Source organism: Octopus sinensis, linkage group LG29, assembly GCF_006345805.1.
Source record: "Octopus sinensis linkage group LG29, ASM634580v1, whole genome shotgun sequence".
NCBI lineage: Eukaryota > Metazoa > Mollusca > Cephalopoda > Octopoda > Octopodidae > Octopus > Octopus sinensis.
The window spans coordinates 3911194-3928502 of record NC_043025.1 but is presented as its reverse complement, the minus strand read 5'-3'; the positions used below and the strand labels follow the sequence as shown (position 1 = coordinate 3928502).

The following is a 17309-nucleotide window of genomic DNA, read 5'->3' as shown; positions in this document are numbered from 1 at the left end:
CGATGCCAGCACCACCTGTCTGGGCCCTGTGCTGGTGGCATGTAAAAAGCACCATCCGAACGTGGTCGATGCCAGCACCACCTGTCTGGGCCCTGTGCTGGTGGCATGTAAAAAGCACCATCCGAACGTGGTCGATGCCAGCACCACCTGTCTGGGCCCTGTGCTGGTGGCATGTAAAAAGCACCATCCGAACGTGGTCGATGCCAGCACCACCTGTCTGGGCCCTGTGCTGGTGGCATGTAAAAAGCACCATCCGAACGTGGTCGATGCCAGCACCACCTGTCTGGGCCCTGTGCTGGTGGCATGTAAAAAGCACCATCCGAACGTGGTCGATGCCAGCACCACCTGTCTGGGCCCTGTGCTGGTGGCATGTAAAAAGCACCATCCGAACGTGGTCGATGCCAGCACCACCTGTCTGGGCCCTGTGCTGGTGGCATGTAAAAAGCACCATCCGAACGTGGTCGATGCCAGCACCACCTGTCTGGGCCCTGTGCTGGTGGCATGTAAAAAGCACCATCCGAACGTGGTCGATGCCAGCACCTCCTGTCTGGGCCCTGTGCTGGTGGCATGTAAAAAGCACCATCCGAACGTGGTCGATGCCAGCACCTCCTGTCTGGGCCCTGTGCTGGTGGCATGTAAAAAGCACCATCCGAACGTGGTCGATGCCAGCACCTCCTGTCTGGGCCCTGTGCTGGTGGCATGTAAAAAGCACCATCCGAACGTGGTCGATGCCAGCACCTCCTGTCTGGGCCCTGTGCTGGTGGCATGTAAAAAGCACCATCCGAACGTGGTCGATGCCAGCACCTCCTGTCTGGGCCCTGTGCTGGTGGCATGTAAAAAGCACCATCCGAACGTGGTCGATGCCAGCACCTCCTGTCTGGGCCCTGTGCTGGTGGCATGTAAAAAGCACCATCCGAACGTGGTCGATGCCAGCACCACCTGTCTGGGCCCTGTGCCGGTGGCATGTAAAAAGCACCATCCGAACGTGGTCGATGCCAGCACCTCCTGTCTGGGCCCTGTGCCGGTGGCATGTAAAAAGCACCATCCGAACGTGGTCGATGCCAGCACCTCCTGTCTGGGCCCTGTGCTGGTGGCATGTAAAAAGCACCATCCGAACGTGGTCGATGCCAGCACCACCTGTCTGGGCCCTGTGCTGGTGGCATGTAAAAAGCACCATCCGAACGTGGTCGATGCCAGCACCTCCTGTCTGGGCCCTGTGCTGGTGGCATGTAAAAAGCACCATCCGAACGTGGTCGATGCCAGCACCACCTGTCTGGGCCCTGTGCTGGTGGCATGTAAAAAGCACCATCCGAACGTGGTCGATGCCAGCACCACCTGTCTGGGCCCTGTGCCGGTGGCATGTAAAAAGCACCATCCGAACGTGGTCGATGCCAGCACCACCTGTCTGGGCCCTGTGCTGGTGGCATGTAAAAAGCACCATCCGAACGTGGTCGATGCCAGCACCACCTGTCTGGGCCCTGTGCTGGTGGCATGTAAAAAGCACCATCCGAACGTGGTCGATGCCAGCACCACCTGTCTGGGCCCTGTGCTGGTGGCATGTAAAAAGCACCATCCGAACGTGGTCGATGCCAGCACCACCTGTCTGGGCCCTGTGCTGGTGGCATGTAAAAAGCACCATCCGAACGTGGTCGATGCCAGCACCACCTGTCTGGGCCCTGTGCTGGTGGCATGTAAAAAGCACCATCCGAACGTGGTCGATGCCAGCACCACCTGTCTGGGCCCTGTGCTGGTGGCATGTAAAAAGCACCATCCGAACGTGGTCGATGCCAGCACCACCTGTCTGGGCCCTGTGCTGGTGGCATGTAAAAAGCACCATCCGAACGTGGTCGATGCCAGCACCACCTGTCTGGGCCCTGTGCTGGTGGCATGTAAAAAGCACCATCCGAACGTGGTCGATGCCAGCACCACCTGTCTGGGCCCTGTGCTGGTGGCATGTAAAAAGCACCATCCGAACGTGGTCGATGCCAGCACCACCTGTCTGGGCCCTGTGCTGGTGGCATGTAAAAAGCACCATCCGAACGTGGTCGATGCCAGCACCACCTGTCTGGGCCCTGTGCTGGTGGCATGTAAAAAGCACCATCCGAACGTGGTCGATGCCAGCACCACCTGTCTGGGCCCTGTGCTGGTGGCATGTAAAAAGCACCATCCGAACGTGGTCGATGCCAGCACCACCTGTCTGGGCCCTGTGCTGGTGGCATGTAAAAAGCACCATCCGAACGTGGTCGATGCCAGCACCACCTGTCTGGGCCCTGTGCTGGTGGCATGTAAAAAGCACCATCCGAACGTGGTCGATGCCAGCACCACCTGTCTGGGCCCTGTGCTGGTGGCATGTAAAAAGCACCATCCGAACGTGGTCGATGCCAGCACCACCTGTCTGGCCCCTGTGCTGGTGGCATGTAAAAAGCACCATCCGAACGTGGTCGATGCCAGCACCACCTGTCTGGGCCCTGTGCTGGTGGCATGTAAAAAGCACCATCCGAACGTGGTCGATGCCAGCACCTCCTGTCTGGGCCCTGTGCTGGTGGCATGTAAAAAGCACCATCCGAACGTGGTCGATGCCAGCACCTCCTGTCTGGGCCCTGTGCTGGTGGCATGTAAAAAGCACCATCCGAACGTGGTCGATGCCAGCACCTCCTGTCTGGGCCCTGTGCTGGTGGCATGTAAAAAGCACCATCCGAACGTGGTCGATGCCAGCACCTCCTGTCTGGGCCCTGTGCTGGTGGCATGTAAAAAGCACCATCCGAACGTGGTCGATGCCAGCACCACCTGTCTGGGCCCTGTGCTGGTGGCATGTAAAAAGCACCATCCGAACGTGGTCGATGCCAGCACCTCCTGTCTGGGCCCTGTGCCGGTGGCATGTAAAAAGCACCATCCGAACGTGGTCGATGCCAGCACCACCTGTCTGGGCCCTGTGCTGGTGGCATGTAAAAAGCACCATCCGAACGTGGTCGATGCCAGCACCTCCTGTCTGGGCCCTGTGCCGGTGGCATGTAAAAAGCACCATCCGAACGTGGTCGATGCCAGCACCTCCTGTCTGGGCCCTGTGCCGGTGGCATGTAAAAAGCACCATCCGAACGTGGTCGATGCCAGCACCACCTGTCTGGGCCCTGTGCCGGTGGCATGTAAAAAGCACCATCCGAACGTGGTCGATGCCAGCACCTCCTGTCTGGGCCCTGTGCCGGTGGCATGTAAAAAGCACCATCCGAACGTGGTCGATGCCAGCACCACCTGTCTGGGCCCTGTGCTGGTGGCATGTAAAAAGCACCATCCGAACGTGGTCGATGCCAGCACCTCCTGTCTGGGCCCTGTGCTGGTGGCATGTAAAAAGCACCATCCGAACGTGGTCGATGCCAGCACCTCCTGTCTGGGCCCTGTGCCGGTGGCATGTAAAAAGCACCATCCGAACGTGGTCGATGCCAGCACCTCCTGTCTGGGCCCTGTGCTGGTGGCATGTAAAAAGCACCATCCGAACGTGGTCGATGCCAGCACCACCTGTCTGGGCCCTGTGCTGGTGGCATGTAAAAAGCACCATCCGAACGTGGTCGATGCCAGCACCACCTGTCTGGGCCCTGTGCTGGTGGCATGTAAAAAGCACCATCCGAACGTGGTCGATGCCAGCACCACCTGTCTGGGCCCTGTGCTGGTGGCATGTAAAAAGCACCATCCGAACGTGGTCGATGCCAGCACCACCTGTCTGGGCCCTGTGCTGGTGGCATGTAAAAAGCACCATCCGAACGTGGTCGATGCCAGCACCTCCTGTCTGGGCCCTGTGCTGGTGGCATGTAAAAAGCACCATCCGAACGTGGTCGATGCCAGCAGCACCTGTCTGGGCCCTGTGCTGGTGGCATGTAAAAAGCACCATCCGAACGTGGTCGATGCCAGCACCACCTGTCTGGGCCCTGTGCTGGTGGCATGTAAAAAGCACCATCCGAACGTGGTCGATGCCAGCACCACCTGTCTGGCCCCTGTGCCGGTGGCATGTAAAAAGCACCATCCGAACGTGGTCGATGCCAGCACCACCTGTCTGTGCCCTGTGCTGGTGGCATGTAAAAAGCACCATCCGAACGTGGTCGATGCCAGCACCACCTGTCTGGGCCCTGTGCTGGTGGCATGTAAAAAGCACCATCCGAACGTGGTCGATGCCAGCACCTCCTGTCTGGGCCCTGTGCTGGTGGCATGTAAAAAGCACCATCCGAACGTGGTCGATGCCAGCACCACCTGTCTGGGCCCTGTGCTGGTGGCATGTAAAAAGCACCATCCGAACGTGGTCGATGCCAGCACCTCCTGTCTGGCCCCTGTGCCGGTGGCATGTAAAAAGCACCATCCGAACGTGGTCGATGCCAGCACCTCCTGTCTGGGCCCTGTGCTGGTGGCATGTAAAAAGCACCATCCGAACGTGGTCGATGCCAGCACCTCCTGTCTGGGCCCTGTGCCGGTGGCATGTAAAAAGCACCATCCGAACGTGGTCGATGCCAGCACCTCCTGTCTGGGCCCTGTGCTGGTGGCATGTAAAAAGCACCATCCGAACGTGGTCGATGCCAGCACCTCCTGTCTGGGCCCTGTGCCGGTGGCATGTAAAAAGCACCATCCGAACGTGGTCGATGCCAGCACCTCCTATCTGGGTCCTGTGCCAGTGGCATGTATAAAGCACCATCCGAACGTGGTCGATGCCAGCATCTCCTGTCTGGGCCCTGTGCTGGTGGCATGTAAAAAGCACCATCCGAACCTGGTCGATGCCAGCACCTCCTGTCTGGGACCTGTGCTGGTGGCATGTAAAAAGCACCATCCGAACGTGGTCGATGCCAGCACCACCTGTCTGGGCCCTGTGCCGGTGGCATGTAAAAAGCACCATCCGAACGTGGTCGATGCCAGCACCTCCTGTCTGGGCCCTGTGCCGGTGGCATGTAAAAAGCACCATCCGAACGTGGTCGATGCCAGCACCACCTGTCTGGCCCCTGTGCCGGTGGCATGTAAAAAGCACCATCCGAACGTGGTCGATGCCAGCACCTCCTGTCTGGGCCCTGTGCCGGTGGCATGTAAAAAGCACCATCCGAACGTGGTCGATGCCAGCACCTCCTGTATGGGCCCTGTGCCGGTGGCATGTAAAAAGCACCATCCGAACGTGGTCGATGCCAGCACCACCTGTCTGGCCCCTGTGCCGGTGGCATGTAAAAAGCACCATCCGAACGTGGTCGATGCCAGCACCTCCTGTCTGGGCCCTGTGCCGGTGGCATGTAAAAAGCACCATCCGAACGTGGTCGATGCCAGCACCTCCTGTCTGGGCCCTGTGCTGGTGGCATGTAAAAAGCACCATCCGAACGTGGTCGATGCCAGCACCTCCTGTCTGGGCCCTGTGCTGGTGGCATGTAAAAAGCACCATCCGAACGTGGTCGATGCCAGCACCTCCTGTCTGGGCCCTGTGCCGGTGGCATGTAAAAAGCACCATCCGAACGTGGTCGATGCCAGCACCTCCTGTCTGGGCCCTGTGCTGGTGGCATGTAAAAAGCACCATCCGAACGTGGTCGATGCCAGCACCACCTGTCTGGGCCCTGTGCTGGTGGCATGTAAAAAGCACCATCCGAACGTGGTCGATGCCAGCACCTCCTGTCTGGGCCCTGTGCCGGTGGCATGTAAAAAGCACCATCCGAACGTGGTCGATGCCAGCACCACCTGTCTGGGCCCTGTGCTGGTGGCATGTAAAAAGCACCATCCGAACGTGGTCGATGCCAGCACCACCTGTCTGGGCCCTGTGCTGGTGGCATGTAAAAAGCACCATCCGAACGTGGTCGATGCCAGCACCTCCTGTCTGGGCCCTGTGCTGGTGGCATGTAAAAAGCACCATCCGAACGTGGTCGATGCCAGCAGCACCTGTCTGGGCCCTGTGCCGGTGGCATGTAAAAAGCACCATCCGAACGTGGTCGATGCCAGCACCTCCTGTATGGGCCCTGTGCCGGTGGCATGTAAAAAGCACCATCCGAACGTGGTCGATGCCAGCACCACCTGTCTGGGCCCTGTGCCGGTGGCATGTAAAAAGCACCATCCGAACGTGGTCGATGCCAGCACCTCCTGTCTGGGCCCTGTGCCGGTGGCATGTAAAAAGCACCATCCGAACGTGGTCGATGCCAGCACCTCCTGTCTGGGCCCTGTGCCGGTGGCATGTAAAAAGCACCATCCGAACGTGGTCGATGCCAGCACCACCTGTCTGGGCCCTGTGCTGGTGGCATGTAAAAAGCACCATCCGAACGTGGTCGATGCCAGCACCACCTGTCTGGGCCCTGTGCTGGTGGCATGTAAAAAGCACCATCCGAACGTGGTCGATGCCAGCACCTCCTGTCTGGGCCCTGTGCTGGTGGCATGTAAAAAGCACCATCCGAACGTGGTCGATGCCAGCAGCACCTGTCTGGGCCCTGTGCTGGTGGCATGTAAAAAGCACCATCCGAACGTGGTCGATGCCAGCACCACCTGTCTGGGCCCTGTGCTGGTGGCATGTAAAAAGCACCATCCGAACGTGGTCGATGCCAGCACCACCTGTCTGGCCCCTGTGCCGGTGGCATGTAAAAAGCACCATCCGAACGTGGTCGATGCCAGCACCACCTGTCTGGGCCCTGTGCTGGTGGCATGTAAAAAGCACCATCCGAACGTGGTCGATGCCAGCACCACCTGTCTGGGCCCTGTGCTGGTGGCATGTAAAAAGCACCATCCGAACGTGGTCGATGCCAGCACCTCCTGTCTGGGCCCTGTGCTGGTGGCATGTAAAAAGCACCATCCGAACGTGGTCGATGCCAGCACCACCTGTCTGGGCCCTGTGCTGGTGGCATGTAAAAAGCACCATCCGAACGTGGTCGATGCCAGCACCTCCTGTCTGGCCCCTGTGCCGGTGGCATGTAAAAAGCACCATCCGAACGTGGTCGATGCCAGCACCTCCTGTCTGGGCCCTGTGCTGGTGGCATGTAAAAAGCACCATCCGAACGTGGTCGATGCCAGCACCTCCTGTCTGGGCCCTGTGCCGGTGGCATGTAAAAAGCACCATCCGAACGTGGTCGATGCCAGCACCTCCTGTCTGGCCCCTGTGCCGGTGGCATGTAAAAAGCACCATCCGAACGTGGTCGATGCCAGCACCACCTGTCTGGCCCCTGTGCCGGTGGCATGTAAAAAGCACCATCCGAACGTGGTCGATGCCAGCACCTCCTGTCTGGCCCCTGTGCCGGTGGCATGTAAAAAGCACCATCCGAACGTGGTCGATGCCAGCACCACCTGTCTGGCCCCTGTGCCGGTGGCATGTAAAAAGCACCATCCGAACGTGGTCGATGCCAGCACCACCTGTCTGGGCCCTGTGCTGGTGGCATGTAAAAAGCACCATCCGAACGTGGTCGATGCCAGCACCACCTGTCTGGGCCCTGTGCTGGTGGCATGTAAAAAGCACCATCCGAACGTGGTCGATGCCAGCACCTCCTATACATACATACATACACATACATAGATACATACACACACACACATACATACACACACACATACATACACACATACACACATACATACATACACACATACATACATACACACATACACACATACACACACACACATACATACATACATACATACATACATACACACATACATACACACATATACATATAATAATGTTAGTCCTTCGGGTTCGAAGATGACCATTGACATCATTTGGTGGAATTCTGTTATGAGACCGGAGGTGGTTGGTGAGGCCAATCCGGGCAAGAAAGCCCCTCCCACAGATGGGGCAGAAGTGGGTAGGGGCTGTGCTATTGGTGCAGGTGGCTCTGGCTTTCCGCATCTGGCGTTTCTGTTCTGCTGACTGAATCCGTCTCTCCTCGGTTGTCTTTGCTCCTGTGGTGATCGCGCTGCGCCAGGATGAGCGGTCGGCAGCAAGTGTCTCCCAAGTCTCTGTGCCGATGGAGAAGTCATTGAGAGAGACTTTGAGACTGTCCTTGAAGTGCTTCTGCCCTCCGATTTTGCGTTTTCCCTGGCTGAGTTCACTATAGAAAAGCTGTTTTGGGATGTGAGTGTCGGACATGCAGGAGACGTGGCCTGCCCATCTCAGCTGGGCCTTGCGCATGATCGTGATGGTGCTAGGGAGATCTGCCTGCTTCAGAACTTCCGTGTCTGGGACTTTGTCTTGCCAGCAGATGTGAAGGAGGTTCCAAAGACACCTGAGGTGGAAGTGGTTTATCTGGTGCTCGTGCCTTCGGTAAGCAGTCCACATCTCGCAGCCATATAGTAGGGTGGTAAGCACGACTGCCCAGTAGACTTTCAGCCTGGTGTTGAGGCTGATTCCTCTCCGCTCCCAGACTTTCCTTCGCAGTCTCCCAAACGCGCTGCTTGCCTTGGAGATTCTGTTGATGATTTCAGCACCTATGTTGGCATTGCAGGAGAGAGTTTTCCACCGCTCGTAGGATCCGTCTGTTCACCTTTATCTGAGGCTCATGGTATTGTTTGCCAGGGGCTGGCTGAAACATCACTTCAGTTTTCTTGACACTGATGGTGAGACCAAAGTTGTCACAGGCTGATGAGAACCTGTCCATCCCAAGCTGCATCTCCTGCTCATCGATTGCATTAAGGGCGCAGTCGTCAGCAAAGAGAAAGTCTCTGACGACTGTCTCTCTCACCTTTGTGACGGCCTGCAATCTTCTGGAGTTGAAAAGTTTCCCGTCTGTCCTGTACTTGATGTCGATACCGGACTTGCAGTCCCTAAAGGCGTCGGACAGCATTGCCGAGAACATGATGCTGAACAGTGTTGGGGCCAGGACACAGCCCTGCCTGACTCCGTTGGTCACCTGGAAGACTTCAGATGAGTTGCCATCTTCAAGGACTCTGGCTGTCATTCCGTCGTGGAACTGGCGGACAATTGCAATAAATTTGCTGGGGCAACCAAATTTTCCCATGACCTTCCAGAGTCCCTCTCGACTGACTGTATCGAAAGCCCTGGTGAGGTCAACAAAGGTCATGCAGAGGTCAAGGTGCTGCTCCATGCATTTCTCCTGGAGCTGGCGGGCGGCGAATATCATGTCAGTGGTCCCTCGACCCGCGCGGAAGCCACACTGGCTCTCAGGGAGAAAGCCTTGCTCCAAGTGTTCCAAGTGTTCCAGATCAACCCCCCCTGCTCAGCTCGGATGGAACCTCACTCCTGACTAACAAGAGGCTGATCCTGGAGAGATGGGCGGAGCATTTCAACATTGTGCTCAACCGACCAGCCCAGATCAATGAAGAAGCCATCGCACGACTCCCCCAGGTGCCGACAAACCATGAGCTGGCTGTTCCCCCTGCAGTCGAGGAAGGGAGCAGAGCCATAAAAAAAATGTCCACCGGCAAAGCTCCAGGCTCTGACGCCATCCCTGCAGATGTGTTCAAGTCGGGCGGCCCCACCATGATCAGTCAGCTCACCAGCCTGTTCCAGTCGATGTGGGACAGGGAACAACTCCCTCAAGATTTCCGGGACGCAACAATCGTCCACATTTATAAGCGGAAAGGAGATCGGCAGTCCTGCGACAACCACCGAGATATCTCCCTCTTGTCCATAGCAGGTAAGATCCTGGCCCGAGTCCTGCTTGACCGCCTTCTGGAACACTTGGAACACACATACATACATACACACATACATACATACATACATACATACATACATACATACACACACACACACACACACACACACACACACACACACACATACATACATACATACATACATACATACATACATACATACACACATACATACACACACACATACATACATACACACATACACACATACATACACACATACATACAAACACACATACATACATACATACATACACACATACATACATACATACATACATACATACATACATACACACACACACACACACATACATACATGCATACATACATACATACATACATACATACATACATACACACATACATACATACATACATATATACATACATACATACATATATACATACATACATACATACATACATACATACATACAAACACACATACATACATACATACATACACACATACATACATACATACATACATATATACATACATACATACATATATACATACATACATACATACACACATACATACATACATACATACACACACACATACATACATACATACACACATACATACATACATACATATATACATACATACATACATATATACATACATACATACATACATACATACATACATACATACAAACACACATACATACATACATACATACATACACACATACATACATACATACATATATACATACATACATACATATATACATACATCCACACATACATACATACATACACACACATACATACACACATACACACACATACATACATACATATATGTATATGGGAGGGTGCTAAACAGTTCCTGGCTTTGGGTAAAAGAGGATACAGGAGGATCAGTTCATTATGATTTTATTCAACTTATTCCCCTCTCAGATTCAAACATTGCAGCGGCCTTTCAGGCTTTCTAAGCCCTGTAAAGGAACCCAAAAGATTGGGTCTCCAACCAGGCCTTGTGTGATATCCTTAAGCCCAGGAACTTTCCAGCAATCCCTCAAATATATATATGTGTATACATACACACACATACGCACACAGACACATTAGATCATCAAGTATGAAATTTGTAGTAAGGTATTTGGTAAACTTTGACAGCTGCTCATTTTGCGCCATTATTATATTTTGACAATCGTTATTTTTTGTTAGAATGCTGACACATCTGTCTCTTTATTCTAACTCATTCTGCTCTTTATAAACTATTTATAAATCGTTTTTTGCTGTTTCTGTTTAGAGATGGATAAGTCAGAAATTCATACAGTTTTGAAATATGAGTTCTTTCTTGCAAATACAGCATCACAGACAGCTCGGAATATTAATGGAGTATTTCATTCTAATGTTATTACACAGCAGACAGTATCAAATTGGTTTGCAAAATTTTGTTCTGATAACTTTGACCTCAAAATGAGTAACGCAGTCGACCAGAAACAAAGGTGGATAATGACAATCTGAAAGCCACCGTCGAGTCAGATCCATCTCAAAGTACCTGTGAATTATCATTGTTGCTTAGTGTTAGCAAGCAAACAATATTGACTCACCTAGTTCAAATCGGTAAACTGGAAAAGCTGGACAAGTGGGTTCCACATGAACTCAATGAAAATCAGAAACAGCAACGTTTAGAAGTCTGCATTATGCTACTTTCTCGTCACAAAAATTAATAATTTTTAAATTGAATTGTAACCTGTGACAAGAAATGGATCTAGTACAACAACCATAAATGTTCAGCACAATTGTTGGACAAAGATGAGCCACCAAAACACAGTCGAAAAAGCAAAATTCATCAAAAGAAGCTGATCATCATCATCATCATTGTTCGACCGTGGTCAAGACAATGGAATTTACCATGCTACGCCAGACTTCATGGTCCATCATGGCATTACGGAGGTCCTGATGCTGGATGCCTGTATCCCTGGAGATTACGTCAGAGTAGGAGAGTGTGTGCCCTCTGGTATTGCGAGCAGATGGCTTCCAGAGGAGAAGAGTAGAAATTGCCTCGTTTTCAGCTCTACAACAATGTCCAGCAAACTGGACTCTCCTACCTTTCACAAGAGATGACGCAGGTGGTAGTTTCCCATATATTTGCATTTTGGTTGGATGGCGCTTCCACGAGAGATTTTGAGCTCTCATAAGGAGGCAAGTGAAGGTTCCATCCAACCGCCTATCAAGCTTCTTTGATAACGTCCAGGTTTCTGAGCCATAGAGTAGAATTGGTTCGACTGTGGCTTTGAAGATTTCAAGTTTGAAGTCTCTACTTAGATTTGATGGCCAGATCTTATGCATGTCATTACAGGCTGACCAGGACATACCCTTTCTAGTTAGAAAATCTTTTCCAGATGATGATATCTATGACCCAAGATATTTGTAATCAGAAAGCAGAAGCTGATGGTGTGTGTTTGGTGTGCAGAAATATACAAAAAAACAGCCTAGATTAGTCAACAGACCCACTCCTATTTTATTGCAAGACAACGCCAGACCACACATCGCAAAAATGACATTGGTGAAACTACAGGATTTAGAGTTGGAGGTTCTCCATCATCCACCAAACTCATCTGGTCTTGTCCCCACTGACAACCATTTCTTCCAGAATTTGGATAATGTTTTGATAGGAAAAAAATTTAATTCTGATGAGGCCCACTTAAGATATATGCACGGGAGTCATACCCCCGTAACCTCGGGCCAGAAGCTAACAACAATTTCCCTGAACTCTTGCGGGGTCACCATGTCCATCCCAACTGAAGCCCCAAAGCAAAAATTCCCACACACACTAGTTGTTCTTTTGCTCAGATGCTCTCCTCCATGCCTGTCCTTCTGGCAAGGCCCCTTGACCATTCATATGTCATCACTAACCCTATACTTCCGGCCTCTCCCACCATCTTTGCCATATATACAAATACATTATGTGTGGTAAGCAGCTTGCTTCCCAACCACATAGTTCCGGGTTCAGTCCCACTGCGTGGCACCTTGGGAAAGTGTCTTCTGCTATAGCCCCAGGCTGACCAAAACCTTGTGAGTGGCTTTGGTAGATGGAAACTGAAAGATGCCCGTCAAATATATATATATTATTTAATTTTAAAAAAAAATTTCATCTAGTTTCAGCTCACGAGCTGTGGCCATGCTGGGGAACCGCCATTTGGTGTTGCTACATGATTTTACTTCACGAATGCGTTTTAGCAATTGCCATTTGGTGCATGAGAGAGTTCGATGCAGCTGCCCTCATCTGCCCCTCCTGCCGTGAAGTTGGTTCATCTGGGACACCTGACAGGAAGAGATCCAGTTTTATTTTAATGACATCTGCATCCACCCCATGCAGGTCTCTCAGGTTCTTCGGGAGGATATTGAAGAGCTGTGGGCCTTGGAAGCCCAGGCTATCACAGTATCTTGTCCTACATCTTGATGGCAAATTTGGATATATATATGATGATATATATATATATATATATATATATATATCATCATCCTTTAAATATATATATATATATATATATATATATATGTATCATATGTATCATCATCCTTTAAATATATATATATATATATATATATATATATATATATATATATATATATATGCGAACGCATTGTGACCAGCGATGTGTAACATCTGATGGTCTGGTCGATCACGTGATCACGTGATATATATATATATGTATGTATATATATGTATGTATGTGTATGTATGTATATATATGTATGTATGTATATATATGTATGTATATATATGTATGTATATATATGTATGTATATATCTGTGTGTGTGTCTCCACGTGTCGGTGGTTGTCTCCCATCACTGCTTGACAACTGGTATTGGTGTTTATGTTCCCATGACTTAGCAGTTCTGCAAAAGGGACGAAAATAAGGGCTGGATTCAATTCATTTGACTAAAACAAATTGTTCAAGGCTATCACTTGGGGGCCGGTGCTTTTTTTTTGACATCCCTATAATATAGGGGTTTTGTGAAAGGAGATTGATAAAAGAAAAAAAAAAGAAATGGCTGTGTGGTAAGTAGCTTGTTTACCAACCACATGGTTCCGGGTTCAGTCCTACTGCGTGGCACCTTGGGCAAGTGTCTTCTGTTATAGCCCTGGGCCGACCAAAGCCTTGTGAGTGGATTTGGTAGACAGAAACTGAAAGAAGCCCGTCGTATATATGTATGTATATATATATGTATGTATGTATATATGTGTGTATGTGTTTGTGTGTCTGTGTTTGTTCCCCTAGCATTGCTTGACAACCGATGCTGGTGTGTTTACGTCCCCGTCACTTAGCGGTTCGGCAAAAGAGACCGATAGAATAAGTACTGGGCTTACAAAGAATAAGTCCCGGGGTCGAGTTGCTCGACTGAAGGCGGTGCTCCAGCATGGCCGCAGTCAAATGACTGAAACAAGTAAAAGTGTAAAGAGTAAGAGTCTTTCAAAAATAAGCCCCGGGGTTGGTTTGTTTGACTAAAACCCTTCAAGGTAGTGTGCTCCAGCGTGGCCACAGTCTAATGACTGAAAAAATACAAATTTGGTCAAAAGGAATATAGAACTGAAAGCAATTATATATGTATATATTAGTTTTATTATCAATCAGCTGAAATTACAGAGTGACTCAAAGGACGAAAGTTTCATGCCTTGGTAGCACTTAAGAAACTGGCTTCAAATTATGAGGATTACTTTCACACAGTCTGCCTAAAATAATAATTCTCTGGATTATTCTAGAATAAATTGTAAAAGCAATTACAAAGTCAATTTTTTTTTTATATCGTTTGCCGTTTGATAATGAATAAATAAGGAAATATTAAAGTAATGTTAGAGGAAGGAGTTACACGCATATATTTTCATATACACACACACACACACACACACACACACATAAACATATATGTTTCTTTATTACCCACAAGGGGCTAAACATAGAGGGGACAAACAAGGACAGACAAGCGGATTAAGTCGATTACATCGACCCCAGTGCGTAACTGGTACTTAATTTATCGACCTCGAAAGGATGAAAGGCAAAGTCGACCTTGGCGGAATTTGAACCCAGAATGTAACGGCTGACGAAATACGGCTTCGCATTTCGCCCAGCGTGCTAACGTTTCTGCCAGCTTGCCGCTTTCGCACATAAACATATAGACAGCTATTTATATATGGGGGTCAATACACATGTAAAGGTAAACATATTATATATACAGGTCTTATGTGTATAATAGGAAGGGTGCAGATGTATGCTGGGAGATGAAGGGCTAAAAAAGGGCCAAAAAATCTATGAAAACGGGGACCAGAAACAGGAGAGGTTTTTTACTGTAGAAGAGTGATGTGACTTCTCATGTCTTGGAAGAGAGAGCAGGAGACTGCTGGAGCTGGAGGGAGATAGGATAGGCATCAAGTTTGTCAATTTGTAATTAGACAAACGAAATGTAGAGGAGATATCAAAAGTGAATGAAACGAAATAGAGTGGAGGCATCTGTTTTCATCCTCCTCCTCCTCATCATCATTTAATGTCCGCTTTCCATGCTAGCATAAGTTGGATGATTTAACTGAAGACTGGCAAACCAGACTCCAATCTGATCTGGCAGTGTTTCTACAGCTGGATGCCCTTCCTAACGCCAACCACTCCGAGAATGTAGAGGGTGCTTTTACGTGCCAATACCTATACGAAATTTAGAGTATATACAAAAATTGTTTTAATTGCTGGTAAGGACAGAGTATTTTGTTTTGCAACCATAATATGCAACCAAGTATATTAAAGTTAATACAGTGTCTTTCCTTTGTGTGTTAGCAGTGCAATGTTCTCATTTTTAGTTTAACTCAATAGATTTTAAACCAAATACAGAGGCAGCTCTGAAAGTTGCAATGTCTCATATACAAATACATTTATGTAATCAGTGTGATCAAAGATTGAAAAAATAGGGGATCTTTGATCATATTGTCTACTTAGATATATTCGTGTACGAGACGTAACCTTCACTGCTGGCTCTAGGTTTTTTAGAAAATCTACAAAAATAAATTAAAAAATGACAAAAATTGATACGAAAAAGTGATACGAAATTTGGCATAGATATTCATGTTTTAAATTGTTATCTACATGGTATGTAGAGGAGTTATCAATTTTGTAAATATATACACTCTAAAGACAATTGCTGTATTTCTTGGCATCATTCTCCTAGAATAAGTCTCCAAAATATCTCCAAAATTCACCATACATTCTAGAAGGTGCATGGTACATTCAAAACCCCAGAAAATGGTTACCTATGCCAGAGTTTCTTGAAATGGGTTCTGAGAATCCTGATGGTTATACGAAAAAATTCTGGGGTTCTTTGTGATTAGGGGTCTTTGAATAAAATTTTGAATTTAAAAAATCCTTTTATAAGATAAATATTATTTCCTTGTCTCTCTACATGATTACCACCCATCTCTTCCATCCACTATTCACAGGAGGATCATGGGGGTAGAATCCTTAGGCCCCTCTTCCATAAGGTCCTATCAGAAGCATAGGGTCCTACTATGTAGCTTCTTGACTGGCTCATACATACATATATACATAGATAAGAGAGTAAGGTGTGATTTGAGGAAGATTTGGCTGCTATTTCTACCAGATCAAACCATCACATAGAGACTCCTCTTCCTTCATATTGAAGAGAGCTGCAGAGGAATGGGAAGAGGAAGGGATGTGGGATGAGGTAGAGAGTTTTAGTGAGAAGCGGAATTTTGAAGTGAGGCAGGTAGTGAGGGGGGAATGGTTGAGGGATGGGAGGAGTTGGGGTGGAAGGGAAGAGGGAGGTAGGGGCGATGTGGGTATGGTGTGCATAGGGTTGACAACCACCCCTTTCCTGAGTCTGCAAACGCACCTCAAACTACACACACACACACACACACAAATGTACATATACATACATATATACACCCAAACTCCAGTGGTCTGACATACACATACATACACACTTACACACATATATTTATTTGTTCAAGATCAAAGAATTGGAAAGAGTTAATAATTATGATATTACGGGCAATATGTTCTTCTTCAGGTTTACAGATATACTGTGGGAAGGCGTAGAAAAATTAACCACGAGAGGAAGGGAGAAAGCCCAGGTGAAATATTTCACATGTGTTGGTTATTTTACATGGTACACACACACATACACACACACACACACCACACACACACACACACACACACACACACACAATAATGTGATATTTAATATAAAAACACATTATCAATTTCATTTCCTGTGTCTGGGATGGTAGATATAACTATCTGAATCTCAGTGTTGTTGTTGTTATTATTATTATTATTCTTAATTATTTTGCTCAAATTGTCCAGTTCATTCCTTCTTTTGCCACAGTTGTTGTTGTTATTGTTATTGTTGCTGTTGTTGTTGCTGCTGCTGCTGCTGCTGCTCCTGCTGCTGTCGCTGATGTAGTTAGCAATCGACAATTTCCTCGTTATCTGTTGTCTCTGAAGTTCCACCAGGGACCCGTTGTCGCTCAGCCGACCTTCGTCGTTCCCCACTGTTAATGCTGCGTTGCTTTTCTTGTTGTTGTTGATGTTGTTGTTGATGGTGGTCGTCGTGGTGGTCATGGTGGCGGTGGAGAAAATTTCCTGTCTCCACTCCTCGTCCGAATCACGTGAATCGACGAACCCCAAATCATCCTCTGTCGTAGAATTCCTTGCAGTTC

At 49.1% G+C, this 17309-nt stretch overlaps 1 protein-coding gene across 3 annotated transcripts in view; it reads right to left on the bottom strand.

Annotated features, from left to right (window-relative positions):
- Positions 1–9714: 9714 nt before the first annotated feature.
- Positions 9715–17309, bottom strand: part of LOC115226125 (uncharacterized protein DDB_G0283357-like) — an 18199-nt gene continuing 10604 nt past the window's right edge. For 2 of the 3 annotated variants that reach the window (XM_029797111.2, XM_036514779.1), the window contains one exon: positions 14639–17309. This exon is cut by the window's right edge. In XM_029797111.2, coding sequence (XP_029652971.1) covers positions 16828–17309 — 482 coding nt within the window. In that variant the 3' untranslated portion in view covers positions 14639–16827. Of the gene's footprint in view, positions 9731–14638 lie in introns of those variants that run through there. The other variant, XM_036514780.1, reaches the window with a different exon arrangement.